This window comes from Aulonocara sp. 'chitande type north' Nkhata Bay, linkage group LG12 (assembly GCF_057382095.1).
Source record: "Aulonocara sp. 'chitande type north' Nkhata Bay isolate Kocher_YH1m ecotype deep benthic linkage group LG12, A_spYH_male_GT1.1, whole genome shotgun sequence".
NCBI classification, from domain to species: domain Eukaryota; kingdom Metazoa; phylum Chordata; class Actinopteri; order Cichliformes; family Cichlidae; genus Aulonocara; species Aulonocara sp. 'chitande type north' Nkhata Bay.
This window is the reverse complement of record NC_141355.1, coordinates 25,393,855-25,413,310: the sequence shown is the minus strand read 5'-3', so window position 1 is coordinate 25,413,310 and position 19,456 is coordinate 25,393,855. Positions and strand designations below refer to the sequence as shown.

General features: G+C 38.0%; 1 protein-coding gene across 3 annotated transcripts in view; it reads right to left on the bottom strand.

The window, feature by feature from the left end:
• grid2 (glutamate receptor, ionotropic, delta 2) overlaps positions 1 to 19,456 on the bottom strand; it is a 576,013-nt gene that overhangs the window by 156,418 nt on the left and 400,139 nt on the right. For all 3 annotated transcript variants that reach the window (XR_015131855.1, XM_086314608.1, XM_086314609.1), the window contains exons 6-7: positions 18,508 to 18,681; positions 7,643 to 7,804 (exon numbers count right to left, since the gene is read on the bottom strand). Coding sequence is in view for 2 of the 3 variants with exons in the window: in XM_086314608.1 (XP_086170734.1) it covers positions 7,643 to 7,804; positions 18,508 to 18,681 (336 nt within the window). In the remaining variant the exon portion in view is untranslated. The remainder of the gene's footprint in view (positions 1 to 7,642; positions 7,805 to 18,507; positions 18,682 to 19,456) is intronic.

The window sequence follows — 19,456 nt, the reverse complement described above, 5'->3', positions numbered from 1 at the left end:
TGCTTTTCTGTTTTCTACATCACTTTCACTTTTCCCAGCTGTCAATCTCAATACTGACATCATCATTCTAGTCCAATCGTCTTTTTACCCGTCTTCTTTGGGGCGATCAGCCTCCAGTTTGCATAGTTTAAATCTTTGCTCTCCGTCATTCTCGCTTTCAGACTCTCATTCATGCAACCCACCTCATCCCCAACTTCACCTCACTGACACCTCAGTCAGAGCTTTTCATCTTCACCATCACCAGTGTCTAGACTCCCGGGGGTCCTGCAATAAATCCTTTCACGGCTGATCGGCGGAGTGTAATCGCCATATACATTAATATCTCTATCTAAATAAACCAAGTTCAATTCTTTCAAGTAATCTCTTTTTATTGAACCCTCCTTATTTGATATCTGATGTCTGAGTTATAGAATAGTGACAGTCTTCCCAATTTTTGTAAATAATATTCTGAGAATTTGCAGTAATATCTCTCTTTCTGTACTCAAACACACCAGATGTATATGTGTGTCTGTCATAAGCGTGCATACCCCTAATGCTGATATGCTTTGAAGAACAACTAGTTATATTAGTATGTCTATGGCACTTCATAAGATATGGTAATGTGCTATTGGGATTACTAATCTATGTAAATATTTTATTCACCTGGGATGAGTGCACGTACTTAGACGCACACTCAGTATATTGCATGTTTACATCTCTGCATCAACAGCTGAGGTTGAAACTGAGCCCTTAATAGTCATTTAGGAGAACCTGGATGGAAAAGATGTTTTATTAAGTCTAAGAAGAGAAATAAAATAACAGCGAAATGAAAAAAAAAAGACTTTTTAATTTTTGGATGCTTGACAGAACTAAGATGAAAGTAACAGCGTATGTGTGTTATAATAACAGCAAAAATAAATTGAGAATCGTTAAGCCTAGATTTGAAAGCAGTCTCCCAGGTGCTGCAGAAGATGTAGGGGCTGGGTCACAGGCCTTACAATGCCTTTAAAGTAATCAATAAAATTTTAAAATGAGTCCTAAACCTTAACAGTTTATGTCGCAGAGATTCAAAGGTGAAAATGTAGCAGGCAATACATAGTCTTCTAAGCACAAACACAACACGCACTTCAGGTGTAACAGCAGCATTTATTCTCCACTCTGAGTTTATCAATGAACACCAGACAACAACATCAATAGAGCTCCTCATCAACACCTGCAAATTAGTATTTATCATTACCATATTGGCCCCACATACCAAAACACTGATTAAACACACAGGCACGCACAGCAAGTAAAGAACACTGCTGATACAGTGCGAAATGGAACTGATGCCAGGCTGTTGAAATCAACTCTATTACTGCTTAGGGCTCTTTAACAGAGCTCTGCTGAGACAGTCATCAAGGTTGGTTTAGCAGCCGGGGCTGGCTGATGAAAGTGTTGCCAAACCCCAGCCTGATCGCAAGGTGAAGTGCAGAGATAGATATGAAAGCCATTGCGCTGCATTTATTATTGTCTGACACTAATCCTAAATTAGCATTTCACTTGGCTTCATCATTCAGTCAAACTGTCATCCCTGGAGTATTTTTTTTTATTATTGATATCAAAACAGGGGGCATTGATCCAATTGGATTTAACAGTGATGAAAGTGTTGCCAAACCCACGCGTAAACTCAAGGTGAAATGTTGAGATTCCTAAAATCACAACTGCAGAATGAAGTCCTCTACCTGCCAAAAGCCAAATATGCAGGAACTGAGAAGAAATTGCCGACTGGTGGATTTACTTTGTTCATGCAGTCCTTTGAATGCACGATCACTTTGTGTCTAAGGTGTACTCAGGACAAAGGTAGAAAGCTATCATTAGATTTATTGATAAAAAAATTGATCTCTCTGTGATCAGAACAATATAAAAGTTAAGACAGAGTTTTTTCAGAACCTTATCCATTCGCATTCTTCAGTTACAGGTGACTCTAACGTATTAGTCAATTTAGCTATGACTACATCTTGCTGTTTCAGCCAAGGAAAAATAAGAGCTGTAAAAAGGTGTCTTGAATTGCAGATTAGTTGTTGTTGTTTCAAAAAGAAGGATAAATATCATTTGATTTTTTTTTGAAAGAGATTGATTCATAACATTTATTATTATTATTATTATTATTATTATTATTATTATTTAGAGATGGCACGATACCACTTTTTTTATGTCCGATACCGATACCGATATCATAAATTTGGATATCTGCCGATACCGATATGAATCCGATAGTGTTTTTTAATCAACAAAACTTGGTTTTTTTTAATATCTTGCTGCATTTTGTATAAGTTCATACTCAAGTTTAAAACAACAACTACACTAAAGCTAATCTGTTATACCTGTATGCAAAAAAAAAATGTTTCATAGTTCAGCAATACTGATCAATCTAATAAACTTAAACCTACACCATCCTCCCTATTCTGGTATTTTAAAGAGTACTTAGCGTAAATATTAAGCAACCTAACTAATAGGGTTCCAACTCCCAGCAACAAAAATAAATAAATAAAAAATGGGGAACCACCCCTCACACTCCACCTCATGATGCTTAATCAACGTAATCAACCTTAATTTGATGCAGTGTGAAAAAAAATGCACAGAAATCAATTATTTTTCAAGAAATATTAAATAGATTCAACATCTTTCTTCAACAAAATTGCAGACTGCACAGATGGTACCTTCCCAAAGGAAAAAGTACTATAGCTTACTAGGGTATATATATTAGACTTAATAGTTACTATATACAGTAATGGACTTCTATTCATTTTACATCAAATTAAAACTTTGGGTGTCAGATAATTATTTATTAAAAGCTAGACATTTTAAATGAGAATAAGAAAGAAAAGTATGTCTTTGTGCCCCCTTTTCCCTGTTAATGCCCTGTCGGCCCCCCTGGCTAAACTTTGCTAGATCCGGCCCTGCACAGTTACCAGCGTCAGCTACGTAGAAAAAGATCCTCGAGTAGAAAGTAATATTAAATACATTCTAACAACAGCTGATCAAGCTTAAACGTGCTGCTGTTGTTCAGCCGCTGGTTTCCTCTTTCTGGTGCAAAGTGGGCCAAAAACAAACAAAAGAGACGGACTCCCGACAGAAAAGCCGATCAGCTGATCATTAAGCAGTTTCATGATTGAAGTAGCAGCAGGAGAGGCAGTCGCTTGTTAAGCTTAACGCAGGAATGCTTTACATTCAGAGATGGACTTACACACTTGCTTTACTTCTCTCGGGGATAACTTTGTCGGAGATGAAATGCCGGATTGCTAGCGAAGCTCCAAATGCTATCCAGACCACCGACAGGTCCCGCATGCCACAGCCGCTCTATCACGTGATGCATACTGCTCCGACGTGCTAACGTTCTGAGGCGAGTTACGGCGTGTTGCAAGTTTTGTGAGGTGCTTTCGTGATATTTAATGGATCGGATTACATTTTTTATTTTTCTCCGATATCCGATCCAGTAATTTAGGTCAGTATCGGACCGATACCGATACGTAATATCGGATCGGTCCATCTCTATTATTATTATTATTATTATTATTATTATTATCCCAGCTACTATAGGACAAGATGCAGAATACACCCTGGACAGGTCAACAATTCAGTCAACCTGTCTTAAACTTGTGATAGACACAGGACTAAGTCAGAGAGACAGATGAAGATTCACACTTACATTCACACCTATGAGCAATTTAGAATCACCAATTAACAGTAAGTGCAAACATGCAACCCACACAAACATGGGAAGAACATGCAAACCCTACAGAGAAAGGCCCCAGGCCAGATGATGGCGTCTAACTCAGGACCTTCATGCTGTGAGGCAACAGTGCTACTATTATTATTATTGCTGTTATCATTATTATTACTATGATTAATATTATCCTGGGTTTGAATACACCATCTGGCAGGGGACATGTAAACTCTGTGAAGTTTGTTCTCCCTGTGTTTGTAGGGGTTGTGTGGTTTCTCGCCAAGTACTTTCTGGCTGGCTGGATGGATGGATGATTATTTAAACAAAGATTTATTTTCTTCAAACTGGCATATACACACATATGTGCATACTGCAGGAGAGTGATGAAATAGATGGATTGTTTAAAAAAAAAAAACAGAAATATTTTCCTGGCTGTCCTTGGGATAGTAAAATTTTGAATAAAATTCCAATATTAATCACAGATTATAGTGTTGGTATTACAACATAAATCAATATAAACAGGCTAATAAAATATCCAAGCATTAGTCAGATACTAGAAGTAGTGACTGCAATGTAAAAACATCAAATTAAATCTGAAATTAATTGGAAAACTGAAGATGAAATAAGAAAATGAGAAAACTCATCAGTACTTTGTTATTGCTACAGAAGAATATTTATTTTACATTTACAATTTTTTTTCCTGGGGACCCTGTGACACCCCATTGAAGAGCCGTAGGCTGTGGATCTCTTAAGATCTCACTGTTGGGTTTATAAGGCCATGTTACTCCTAAATTTCTATCTTGTTCAAAGAGAAAATATAAAACAAAGTTCTAAGCTAATCGAACTTAGTGTTCTCCTTTTTAAAAAGAATCGATAAGAGAATCGATAAAGAATCGAATCGTTAAACAGAATCGAAAATGGAATCGGAATCGTGAAAATCTTATCAATACACATCCCTACTTTTGAGCATTGTTACAAGTGCTCCTCGGCATTTTCACACTGATTTGGCCTTTTCTAAAGTGTCTCAAAGCCAGGAATTGTGCTCATTAATAACAAATAAACAAATAAATAAATGTATCTGGCAAAGACAGTGACACCGCAAATACTGAAATATTATGAAATAACGCAGAGATTTCAAATGTGAGAAGGAAATGCAGGCAGCACTGATAGTAAAAAGCATTGAGATGCCAGGGGGGTGTGGAGTTGCAGTGGACACAGCTCATTGGCAACCCTTGGGATCCATGTCCAAAACATTATTCTTAGCACAGCATCCGAATGTATAAATTGCAGATGCCTACAGTGTGGGATACTTCATGCTGATCTAGTGTGTCTGGTACCTCATAATTTCTAAATGTTAAAAAACTGATGGTCTAAATCCAAAAGCACTTCAGGACATGAGTAAATGCCAATGTTTTGATGAAGACAAAACAGTCAAGAATTTACAGTCTGGGCTGTCCATGCTTCAACACACACTAGGGCTACTGAAAAAATCTCCAGTGAATGAATATGCAGACTGTCACAGCCTGCGTGAGAGATGGGGGATCGTGTGATGGACACAGATTAAAAAGAAATTGATATTCAGCATGCAGAAACTGTGCTCCTCTTTTCTCCTGTAGGAGTTGAACACAGGGTTCACAGGGTGTATCACACAATAGATTTGGTCTAAACATTTTTGATGACCCTCTTCTGCACAATGAAATTGATCAAGCATTCAACTCAGGAGCAGAATTTGGAGGGTTTTATACTCATAGCCATTGGGAAATGAATGCTAATGAAATATGGACAATGTCAGAAAACAGCAAACACTTTTTTAGCTTGTTAAACAAATGGTTAGGCTCTGTTTTTTATATACATAATGACAGTGTAATATGCCTTTTTTATATTCTGGTGAAGGTATTGCAATAAAAAACTGTGGTGCCTTACTGCTCTTTTTATGTTTTAAGAGAGCAAGTCTATTATTGAGTGCTGTGCACTAATTTGTATTTCGTCTTAGCACCTAGTGATATGCTACTTTTATAGCATGTGAATCTGAATCTGTTTCATTTCTGCATTCGAATCAGTCTGTAAGGTTTTATATGTATGTCTGTATGGTTTTAAAGTTGCACATTTGGGTGCAATGGTGTTGGATTTGAAAACCCATCAGTTGTAAATACAAAAGCTGTTTATTAACCTCAGCATGTGACTCATCTTAAACTGGATTGGTTCGTTTTTTTGTTGAACTGCGTCCTGACTTACTCTGAATTAATGCAAACACAGTTAAAGACAAACTCTGTGTTCAAGCTGGCTATAAGTTTAGGAGCCTAGATCTATTCTGCTCTTCACTGACTGCACAACTATCTGAACTAACATGCCACAGATTTCAATCAATCAAGGCTTTATTCGCCACGTGCAGGTTGCCCTGAAGTGAAATAGGACCCCCATCCCCCCCGGACCTTACACACACAACACAGACATCACATGGGGATACAGGTCGGAGATCGGTAGCGTTACAGAAAAAAACCACTGAAATATACACTACAATGGGAAAGCACAAGAGGAAAAAAAGAGACCTCTACTCATGCTGGGCTCCTGGGAGGACAGCATGAGAATAGGAAACAAAAAAACTTCTCTGCACAAAAAAACACATAAATGTCCACAGTACAACATTATGGAACACGTGACAAGCCACAGGGTCGGGTGGGGGGTGAGGAGTAATCCGAAGCAAACACAGCAGCCATCCTGCCCAGCGCGGGCTCAGGAGGGAACAAGCATCGAAGGCGTTTGGAAAGGGAGGGGGAATTAGTGTGTGCATATCAGTGTATACGTATGTGTGTGCGTGTCCAGAGTTCAGCTGAGACAGTGTCCTTCGCCCTGGTATGCTAAGTAAACAGTTTTCCAGCCAACCCAGGTGGCCTTGCATGGAATGGGAAGGAACAGACTAAACACAGTCATTATCAGGGTGTTTTTGTTCGGCTCCAACCTTGCGACCACAGCTGGCGCCGAAAGGGTATCCGCATGAAGTGATGGTGCTTTTTACTTTAGTGCGAACAGCTCATATGAATGATTTTAATATTGGAAAGAAAATACAATGTTTTATGGAAACTGAATTGGATGTTGCAACACGTAGGCTTATTCTGTGATAGAACAGGTGTTCTATGGCGAGGTCTGTCTGCCATTCATATAACAGTATACGGCTCTCACCGTGGTTTGCTAGAGTTCTAAAGGGTTATGAATGCTTTTTGACACCTTTCAGACTGATACACTGATAATCTAAGTGGATACACCTTGAGGTGACTTTTGTTGTGATTTGGCGCTATATAAATAAAATTGAATTGAATTGAATTGATACAAACATTGGACAGCTGGCTGTATTTGTGAAGTAGTTAGCAGTAAACAAATCTCTGGATCTTATTAAACTGGGATCAGATTTAATAGGATATAGTTGTTTTCTTGACTAAAAGCCACAGGAAGCTGTAGGTACTGACTCCATATTAATGTCTTAAATGTATCGTACCTCACGCACCATTAATCTCAAATTAGCATACTAATTATTAGCCATTCTGGTTGTTTCAACCTGTCAGGAAGCTATTGTTTATTTTCACCAATAATCACCATCTTCACTGTCTCTGCTTGCACTCCTGTGACACATGCACTGCATTACTGCGTGAACTTCTCATTAATGGTAATTGATGTGTTTAAGACATTGCGAAATGAAGTGAACAGAATAAGTTGCAAGTAGGCTCCCTAAAAAAGGTTCACAAGTCTTTAACCACATATGAAAAGTTCTTACTGTATGAACTGAGGATGCTTGCTTGCAGAACAACAACCAGCTTACCTCTGTGCCTACATCTGTGTATACTCAGGTAGACTCACCAGAGCAGCCAAGTACACATTATGCTTGCACACTTGGTGAAGCACCTTCCTGTAAGCCTTGAGAGGAAAAAACACAGTGTGAATTTCTTCACCATTTTATACCTTTTTGACAGTATCCAGCATACTCTTGCCTCCCTGCCATGGTTTGGAGTTCTTCCTGATGCAGCTCAGACTGGCCATGCTGTGCCATTTCCTGTCCTCCAACTTTCTGTGGAAGGTATTGGCCAGCAGTAAGACCGTATCATAGATGTAGCGGTTGGTGATCTACAGAAAGAAACATAAAAAGGAAGATAAAACAAGGCAATGCAACTTGAATTGTGTGAGAAAATAAAGACAAACTTGTAATCAGTAATAAGTTTCACAAAACAAACAGTCCAAGCCTTTCCAGGTTAAAATGCTATTAAAATTAAACAATTTATTTCCGGACAAATTCAGCAGCTTCTTGATCAAAAAAGAAAAATATTACCTTGTCTCCTTAAAATCAACAGTATACAGCCTGACTACGCAGCCAACATTGTTTTTGGGTACTTCTTATAAGTAAGAACAAAAAAAAAGCTTTCAAGATTAAATTAATTAATGTACTGAAAGGTCATTGACACCAAAACAAAAACAAGTAGGAGACAGGAGGAGTCCACTCATTCTGTGATTGATCATTGTGTAATGTACAGTACCAAGCCTCTTGTCTCTGTGTAAATGGGAATGGGGTAAAATAAATGAACTACAATGAATCCACGCCTACACACAAAAAAGCAAGCAAGCAGTGTGGATCCACTCACATTAATGGACAAATGAATACAATCACACAACACAAGCAGAAGCCTTGATCTCTCTAATATTGCATTTTGTACACCAAAAAGAGGCTTTGAACACAATATTTTTTTAAAATATATTATACTACACAGTGTTTAAATCTTCTTCAACTTTTTGCCCAGTACTTCCATTGCTGTGAAAAAGTATTTGCCAACATCCTGATTTCTTAGTTTTTTTTAATATTTGTCACACTTAAACGTTTCAGATCACCAAGCTGATTTTAATATTAGACAAAGATAGCCCGAGGAAATACATAATGCCCATAGCTCTGAATGAACTTTATCATGAAAAAAATCCTGTACTAGTTTTAGGCAAAATACAACTGGACAAAAACTTTCCAAAAAGTTCAACTTTTGTCTCATTAGTCCACAGAATATTTTTCCCAAAAGTCTTGGGGATCATCAAGATATTTTTTGGGAAATGTGAAACGAACCCTGGTATTGTTTATGGCCACCAGTAAATTTCTCATTGGAACTCTCCCATGGATGCCAGTTTTGCCCAGTCTCTTTCTGACTGCTGAATCATGAACTTTGACTTTACTGAGACAAGTGGGGCCTGCAGTTTTTTAAATGTTGTTCTGGGTTCTTTTGTGACCTCTTGGAGGAGTTGCCGATGAGGTCTTGGAGTAATGCTGATAGACCGGTCACCAATGTTCCCTCTAAGCAGCGCACGTGCGCAATTGCGCACTGCTGGCACGGTCTCTGCGCACAGGAAATCTGTGTTGTGCACAAAAGAAAAAAATCTAACCTGCATTGAAATTAAAATTAATACTTTTAACAATTCTGTTTTGCAGTGTTAGTCAGTAAGTGACTGGCTGCTCCCGTATGGGATTAGAATGATGCCACCTTATCCCATAGTCCAGCCAATGATGCGATTCACATTCGTATATATGCAGCTAATCAATGTGGTTGACAGGCTATGACAGCATCCTTATGTGCCGACACCGGTGTTTTAGCGAGCACAGCGGCGTGGCTGATGTGGAGTGAAGCCACGTTAATGACGTGTACAACCATTGGAGATGTGAGCAGGACAGACGGAACAACTGACGGAAAAAGTGTGGACTTTATACCAGTTTTTAAATTGTGTTGATAGGCCACGTAAAACCAGAGTTGTGATTAGGGCCGCCACGATTAGTCGACTAGTCACGATTACGTCGACTATCAAAATCGTCGACGACTGATTTAATAGTCGACCCGTCATTTGAAGCTTTGTAAGATCACAAAAGACGCAGGAATAAGTAGTAGGAATTAAGAGTGTAATAACGGACTGAAACAGAAGATGGCAGCACTGCATGTACAAGGATGCCAGCTGCCGTTAAACCCCGAAGAAGAAGCAGTGTCCGAGAATTCATAGCGCAGTCCAGCTCAGTTTCCAACAATGGCGGCAGCTAGTTTGTTTTAATATTAGTCTTATTATTCTTTCTGGGTCACAAAATTAAACGTTTAACATATTTTCAGGCGAGAATGTAACTGTATAAACCTCAAATATCTGCTCAGTTTATCAAGACACCACATATTTTCAAAAGTGCTCCGACGTTTTTGGAGACGTCTGTTACCCACTAGCTCGATAGCTAGCCGGGGGCAAGGCTCACTAGAGCCTGTGAGAACACCGGACTCCCGGCAAATCGTTTTCAAACCCACCACCGTCTTTCGCTACTCAGGTTAAATATATATAAGTCACTTAGATAACTTAAAAATGTTATTGTTTGGCTTTTTTTAGTATTTTATTTGTTCCTGAGTAAATCGGTTTGGCTGAGATTAAAGTTATATATAGCAAATTCAAAAGTGTTAAATGTTTTGGTGTTAATAGTCTTCTTGCAAAAGTAGAGTTAATTTTACTCTAAGCAGAGTCACATTCTTTTAATGTAACTCTGAGGTGTAAAATGATAGTAGTTAAAATCGAGTGTTAAAAATGAGTGTTTCTATGTCAAATCTGGAGGTGTTACAATGGAAACATTAACTCTTGACCTCTTAACTCTGAACTCCGACAGGGGCTATGACACCAATAGAGTAAATTCACAGACTCCGCCCCCAGCACGGCTCCAATCGAAGCTGAAGTGAAGCCGTTTCAGAACATTTTGCTCTACATATTTGAGTTGTTTGCCATGCTTGGTAAGTCATTTTTTCAAAGATTGTTTCAATTATTATTATGAGCTTTTACTTCTGTGGCTCTTTGGAGTTGATACAAAGCTGTGTGAAAGGCATTAGCCATGTTGCTCGGTGATAGCATAATATTCTGTTTTAGCTAGCTGAAAGGTATTGTTTGCGGGCAAATACCACAGCCTTGAAAAAAAGCTTGCATGTGAATTTTCAGTCAAACCTTTGGTCAAATACACCTAAAACAATGTGTAGAATGTGAAATGTTGGTATAATGGTGCTACTTGAAGCCTGAAAATGATCGCCCATAAAAAACAAAACAAAACAAGCAAACAGCAGTAGCAGACGTCCTGACTGGGTTCTACGTTAGCATAGATCCCTACAGAGTTTTGTGCACACGGTTTAGGTAAAAATGAAAAAGGTTGAGGTTTTACATTTAGTTCAGTACTACCTGTTGCCTGTGTCCTTGTCTTTTGGGAAAATACTTTTTGAGCCAATACACAAGTAATGGCTCAAAAAGGATTCCTTTTTTTTTTTTTTTTACTGTGCTGCAATTGTTTACTGGATTATTTGTGCCATTAATTAGTGTCAACTAATTTTTATTCAATCTCCGCACAGGATATGCTTGTGAAGATGGAATATGGGGGAGAGCAGAAGTGCGTTGAAGTTCCACAAAGGGATGAATGAAGGACATGCATATTGTATTGAAGAAATAAGTGATGAGAATGCTGTTATTTGCATTTACCATGTCAGACCTTTTGATAAACAAAATTCTAATGAAAGTGAGAACATGTATACTGTTACATCTTTCAGAAAATGTTTTGAAATTGTGGTGCACAGTTCAGAATAAATGTTTTTCAAAAACCATTGCATCTTTTTAGTAAATGTTTATTTCCAAAAGAAATTTCTAGAAGTTCAGAACAGTAAAATTCCCGCTTTTTAGAATGAATTAGAAGATAACTCTTACGTAGTTAAACTAAAATCCTCTTTGAGAGTTAATATATAAACTCTTAACACCAAGTGTTAAATTATCAACTCCAGACAGATTTGGTGTTTAACACTAAATCAGAGTTAACGTACCAACTCTCCAAAAAGAGTTAAATTAACACTCTCTGGTGTGGACCCATATAGACACTTTAATAGTGTTGAAATCAAATCCAACAGTGTTAATTTGGACATGCTGGATTTGCTGTGTAGTTTTTACACAGCTGTATAAACGTCAAGCAGACAACTGATTATCAGAAGTGTGAGATGCTCGAGAATATACTCCGGTGTCCCGTTATATTTTAGATAGCAAGGAGTTTATTAAACTTCACCGAAACAATCTGCAAATTTCATTAAAATTTAATAAACTATCATCTTGTCTTTATTTTTAGTTAGCACATACCTTACACACTTAAAGCTGTAAGCTAATGATAGTTATATGAGAGCAGATGCATGCTTGTGCAGTAAGCTGTAGGTTTTACGTCCAATGGATGCATGCTCTGATTAGTCGACTAATCACAAAAATAATCGGTGACTAGTCGACTATCAAAATAATCGTTTGTGGCAGCCCCAGTTGTGATTAAAAAAATATTCAATGTTTGGTTTTCTTCCTGAATACTATCGTTGCTTATATTTACTGCGGGTATAAACGGTAAAAACTGTGTTTTATAAGGAAAACGCTGGAAAGAGTGTGAGCAAAAACAAACTCCACCCCCCTCTCCCTTTCCTATTCGTCCAAAAAAGTACCATGTCGACCAATCAAAAAATGATATGGCAACGTGGCATCTAGTTGTTAAGAAACGGGGGGAAGTTTTGAGATGTGAGAGATTTTTGACGTTTAGCACAAATCTTGTGTAGTTAGAGTGTAGTATAGTGTTGTTGTGTGTGTGTCAGAACAATGAGGCGACTGCTGAATGTTACAGGTGTTACAGGAGTGATATATCTCCTGTTGTCAGGCCTGCAGGTATCAGGCTGTTGTTCTCCTTTATCTCATAGTGGACAGAAATTATTTTTTGGAGTGGCACAAATAATTTGTGTGGCATCAGATTTGATGCAGAACAGCTGATTGTTCTGTAAATAGTTTGAAATGTTTATTTAAAAATGCCTTGGCTGCATTTAAAAAATAGCTGCAAAAAACCTTGTTGTTTGCCAAACTGAGTTACTTTTTTGAAGAAGTAACTATATAATTAATTGCCCAGCATTGGTCATTATATACTATATTTTGCAGACAGAGAGTTACAGACTCTCTCCCAGACCACAGACTCATAATACAAGTCAGAGCTTTTTTTAAAAAAGAAAGAAAGTTGTGTTTTCAAAATTGGAGTTCAAGTTATTTTTACTTCCAATAGTGTTAACATACTGCACAGGTCAATGACTAGATTTTTTTTACATTTTCATTGTAAGTGGGCTAAAGCAGTTAATTAAAAGTAGTCTAACATAAATGCTGTAATTTGATTATTTTAATAAACCATGTAACTTGGATGGATTCGATGCTGGAGTGACCACAGTGCACACGTCTGATGTCGCTCACAGTGGTCCAAGGGACCGCTCAGGGAGTTTGTGTGTTCGCTCAGACACGTGAAAAATTAGAGGGAACATTGCCGGTCACTCCTGGGAAGTTTTCTCTATTTGTGGATAATGGCTCTCAGTGTGGTTTGCTAGTGTTCCAAAGGCTTACAAATACTTTTGTAACCCCTTTCAGGCTGATAGATGTCGCCTAGAAAAATGTGATTACATTTTTAATTCGTGATTTAAAAGGGGGGTCTAATTACTTTTATCACACAAGACCAGGAAAGTTTGGATAGCTTTTTTCCCTTAACAAATGAAATCATCACATAAAAAAAATGTTGTATTTGCTTAGGTTATCTTTGTCTAATAATACAAATTCTTTAATTATCAGAAACATGCCAGTCAGACAAACATTAAAAAAATCAAAGACAGGGACAAATACTTTATCCCAGCACTATAATTAGCCATTTTTGCATGGCAACAAACCCTTGTGGTTGATTCATTCCAACTCAGGTCAAAGATGTTATTCACTGAATAATCTTCAGATATTGTTAAAGTAAAAAAACAACAACCAGCAAAACATGAAAGCTATGAAAACATAGCTGTTTATATTAAATGGTAAATGGACTAGTTCTTATATAGCGCTTTTCCACTCTTCTGAGCACTCAAAGCGCTTTACACAACTTGTGCATTCACCCATTCACACCCATTCGCACAAGCACAACTGACATTCACACACATTCATACTCCGATGAATGCATCGGAGAGCAATTTCGGGTTAGTATCTTGCCCAAGGATATTTGGCATGCAGACTAGGGGAAGCCGGGAATCGAACCACCAACCTTCCGATCAGTAGATGACCTGCTCTACCACCTGAGCTACAGCCACCCATATTAGATGGGATATTGTAATTCAGACGCAGACATTCATGGCCAAAGCCTCACAGTATATAACAGCCAAGCTTACAGGTACACCTCATACAGAATAAAAACATTAAATCATAAAATGTAAGGGATAGAACCAGGTTTCTTGGTTTCTTAAAAAGTTGGCATGGGGGATGGAAGGATAACAAAAGATATTGTCTTTCTTACTGCTTATCAAATTGTTTACTGACAGTCAGGACAAAAGGACATGCCAAATTTTCCTCACATCTAACTTCCTTCAAAGTATCTTAGCTTTCACAGCATTGTTTTATGTCTTCCACGTGGTGATTTTCTTTATCGTTCTTTTTCTTTTAAAATTAAAGGGAAACTCTACTGCTCCGTGGGGAGCTTGGTTTCGGCTCTCCGAGCAAGCTTTGTATGAGAGTGTGTGTGCTTGTGTGGTCAGCCTGAGTTGATGTGCTTCATTGCAGTGTGAAATTGGGCTTCTGGGCCACTCTCTGACCGCTGAGCTGATCTGCTTCCTCAATCTCAAGCTCACTCTCTCCCACTCGCTCTTTCTTATGTCCTCCTCATCCTCATCCTCATCATTGTTTTGTTTTTCATTCAGCCATCCATCAGTCTGCATATGGAAATGAACATGCATGCAGCAAGTGCATGACTTTTGAGATCACTCTTTTCGCTAGACACCCAAAAACACATTGCCCTTGACTTAAACGACTTGCATGTTGACACCTATATTACATAAACACATGCATTTCTTTATCTTTCCTCTATGAATGTCTACAAGCAGCTAGTAGGCAAAAGTCTAGAAACAAACTCTTCCAGATATCCAAATGTTTCAATGTGATTCTAACATTCATCAAACATGTTCCTCCAGGGTCTTGCGCTTCTACATAAATCAACAGCATATTAATTTAATTTGATATTTTTGTCTTGACACATAAATGAGACTGTGCTCCCTTTTCTCTGTTCATTTGATGGCAGCTTGATGAGTCACATAAAAAAAATAAAAAAAATACATATATTGCGTATGTATTGCCACCCCAGGGGCCATTTACAAAAATAGTAAACAAAATGTGAAGATGGAAAAATAAACTGTCACTCTGTGTTTTCCATTGCCGTACTGTAAATGAAATGTGAGGTCTTACATAAAACTGCATAAGGATGTGGTCAAAAATTATTAATTTTACAGGTTAAAAAAAGCCTCAGTAACAATGGATGGATGACTGGACAACATCGAACCAGGAGGCCTGCTGTAATTCAAAGCATTAGGATCAAGTGACATGTTTAAATGTCATACTGAAACACCTGTTGCATGTTTAAAAGATGCAAAAACAGAGCAAGGCAGAGGAACATTTGCCCATAGTAGTTTCTGTCTCTGTTTAAATAAACCCACATTATTCAGACATAGTGTGAACCAGTATATGTAATGATACTGGAATACTGCATGGGTCAAAATTAAATACAGCCATCCCACATATAATTACATGCCCTCCCCCTTGTGTTTGCATCCACTTTCCTTCGTTCCTATCTGCTCCCATCTCTCTACTCCCATACCTATCTCTTCATTCTTTTCTTGGTGTGACCGGGCGAAGTAAATGATAATTGCCTTGCCCCAATTTAAAGGAGGCTAAGAAAGGATTTTTCTGTCACCCAGACCAAGGAGCTGTCTAGCATCTCCAGACCCCTTCTTCTCTTTGGGAATTTATTTTTTTCTTTTTGGGATGAAGGTCCTGGTACTCTGTTTTTCCAAGGCTTTATTTATTTAGCTTTCCTGCCTCATTAGTTTGGGAAGGGAAGTTTTGGGTCATAAGGCTCATTTCATGGATGGCCAGTCTTTTTGTCTTTTTTGCTGCTAAACACAAATTGGGGTGTGGCATCATCTTCATTGAGAGTCACAGAAAAAAAAATAGCAAGTGCACTTTAATACATTTAAGTGTGGTCCCTTAAGTTTCAAAAACTTGTTTCTGGTGACATTGTTAGGATTATTAAAATTAAGATTTTTCTCATTAGAAATGAAAGTTAATTAAAGTTGTCATTGTACTAGATTAAAGATCCTTTTACTTTTTGTACACTTTGTTCTGTTCTAGAGAGAAATTAAAGTGGAAATGAAAAAGTGACAATTTCTGAAATTTTCTGGAAACCTATTGGAAGTTCAAAATGTGAAATTTCCTTTTTATAAACATATCCGGTCTTTAGGTGATGACATGATGAATCCTGCTTCCGGGCCCAAACTACCCTGTGTTTAATAAGGCTGTTGTGTTTTTAACATGTTTTAAAGCTTTTTATCTTGTTCTATTTAATCTCAACAAGCACCTAAAAACAGTCAGTGATCACTGTCGGCCTCTCTCGGTTTTTATTCTCAATCATCCAGGAAAGTAAATCTCCAAAAGTTGATTCTGTTCATCTGGATGTAGCGTTCAGTGGAAGAAACGTTACATTATAAACAGTACATTATGCAAATGTACTGTTCATAAGATTGGGGAAACCTGCAGTCAACTGAGACTGAAGAAGTCACTTGGATGAGTGACGATACGTTTCTTCCACTGAAAACGCTACGTCCAGATGAACAGAATCAACTTTTGGATATTCAGTTTAAAGCTTAGTTTTAAAAAACCTTAGGATGTAACTACAGCCCAGCCCATGCAGCAGTATATGAATGACTAACCTCGTATTGTTGATGGATTATCGCAGTTGTTCTCCTGGCTGAAGTTTGGTCCGTTTACAGCATCCTGATTGACTGCATTTGTCCCTGACCATTGAGAATCCTCACGTTAACTTTTATCAAGTGGAAAAAAGTTAGCGTTCATCCTCCAGCTTCACTTTTTATATTATGCTAACATAGCTGTGTCGCTAGCAATCACGTAGCACATTGTTATATACTAGCCAAACTTCATTAACCCTACAAATGCCACTGCTGTTTACTTTCCTGTCTTCATTTATGTTGGAAGTGGTAGCAGAGCTGTACGTTTTAATTTGTTTCAGAAATCCCTCAGTCAGAAGATGGTATATTTATATTTAGATTGAAACTAGCGAGCTAACTCCCTGCTAACTTCTAATTTTCATAAATTTCATGAATTCTGTTTTGATGGATGTCTGGATGCTAAACTTAATTGTTATACCTGGTAGAGCAGCCACACTGATCATTTTATTACAGATGAAAGAATTTAGTCAGTGATGCTGCAGTGACTGTTTGACTTAGGGACCTGCAGCGGAGTTTGGGCCTAGACACAGCTAATTACGTCCGACTTAAAGACCGGATTCTCAGTTCATTCTTTTGTCAGATATAACTTTTAGGTTTAAGTGTAGGGTAAGTCTCTGTCAGCTTTCCATACAAGGAACTGTACAGTTTCTCCAATTCTTTATGAAAGAGCCTGTCAAGCTGCATCGATTTGAAAAGAAAGGCTGTTCAGGCGTCTCCACAGATGTTAAATGGGCTTGTAGTCTGCTAAACCATGTCTTACTAATGTATGTTTGGCTTCGTTCATCTTTTCTTCTTTTCATACAAGTTTCAGTTCCCATAGCTAATACAAATGTCCATAGCTTTTCTTTCGTCAGACCAGAGAATGTTCTTTCTCGTGCTTCCTTTAAATTATGTTTGTCAAACTCTCATCAAGCAGTCACATGCATTGTAATCAAAAGCTATTGAGTTTTACAATTCTTCTCTTTTACCATTGTGATTTTTAATCAAAATATAGAAGTATCTTTTGTTTGCCACTGAGCCATGCTTTTTTGTCTATAGAGAGTGGACATCATGGCTTGGTTTTTGTGGTCACATGTGGAAAAAAAAACAATATATGCACAGCTACTTGGTGGACTGGAGCAGGTGGATTTCTGTATACACATCAAAGGTAAAGCGATGCAAACAGGATGCAACTCAGCACAATAAGTTGGCAAGTAAAACTTCACCATGACAACGATCTGCCTTGACAGTGTCAAAACAAAAGGAAACAAAAAAAATTACATCATTAAAAGCAGAATGTGTTAGAGGTTTGCATTTAATGATACACTAGAGCTACACCAAGTGTATTTAAAGTCACTTATTCTCATTCACAATGTCATCAATGACTGGGGGCAAAGATTTCCATCGACTCGACTGTATTCCCACTGAACATCCATCTTTTCTTACCCGATTTAATTAAACTGGAAGGGGACAACTTGTCAAAGACTAAGCCACAAGCCACTCATCTCAACTCCCTACAATAGCTTGATTTTTGTTGACAGTTTTTGTGAGCAACTTTTCTGCTCGCTGTGAGTGTACATCAGCCAATAACCGTTTCTGCACAATTTTTCAGCTAAAAATTAAAAACAAATTATTAGAATACACATATTTTTCAGTGAGTCATCTGTTACGTTATAATCAATCCTCTGTTGATTTCTTTCTGTAACATTAGGCAAGCCTACTTCTCAAATCAATCACTCTTTTCACAACTCCTTAATGGGTGTAATAACTGTTCTGAGTAATGAACCCCTGTTGATTTTGAAGTTATTTATTTCATAGCTTGAAATATAAAAGACATGTATGAAAAAAAACCAAAAACAAATGCAAGTCATGCCACATATTTGAGTATTACTTAAAAAATTCACAAATAACAGAAAAGTGTTCTTGGCAGTGAGCAACAGAATTTGGACAATTAAGCTAGTATTCAACATAATACTGAAAATCAATAACTTGCCAACTCACCTCTAGCTGCTGAGCCTTTGGGTTTTTAAGGTCACAGAGGGAAGTGTTAATTCTATGGTTGTGTTTGACACAGCGCTGGGTTGTGTTCTGGGGCATTGGGAACATCTGGCGCACCAACGTCAGCCGACCGATAGACTTCATGACTAACTCCTGCAAGTCATAGTCCGAGATCTCCTGAAAAAGGGTAGAATAGAGGAATAGGTATAGGAGAGGAAAGAAGGGATGAAGTAAATGTAGGTATGAAATTAACAACTTCATTATGCAGACATAAAGCCAGCATGAACAAAATACAAAAGAACTGTAACTGCGCACACAAAATAAAAGCAAAAATAGAAAAACATGGTTGAATATTACACCTCAAAAGCCTCAGATCTAATTCCTAAACAAGTAAAAGTTAGGCTTTGTTTTAGATACCCTATGTTTCTCATTATCGCCACACCGAGCGATGAAAAGCTGTCTACATCATATGCAAAAATAGTTATTAGATATGAAAGGTACAAGTCAGCCTATGGAAAGAGGAAGAGAGAAGGGTAAAAAATATCTGCGTGTTGGCCTGACTGTGCGCATATGTTTGTTATGTGCACACATGTGCGTTTGCACGTACTCTGTATGTCCTTGCAAAACCTTGGGGGAGGAATCACTGCTAATTTTAGCCCTAGGACACACACTCTCCTTCCCCGCTCTCCATCCATGGATCTCCATCCATCCTCCATGCAGAGGGTCATGTGGTGATGAGATGAGAACTGACGTTTATCGTCCCTGGTGGAGGTAATGCTGCCATCAACTGAAACAGCTTTTACTTCCTTTGTATGTGTATGCAGTGATTGTGTTTGTGTGTGATTTCATGTGTCTTTTGTGCCCATGCCAGTCTGTGCATAAATCAGTCAGGTTTTTTTTTTTATGAGACTGTTTTTAAGCCGTACAATCATGAAAAACCCTTATGATTCCC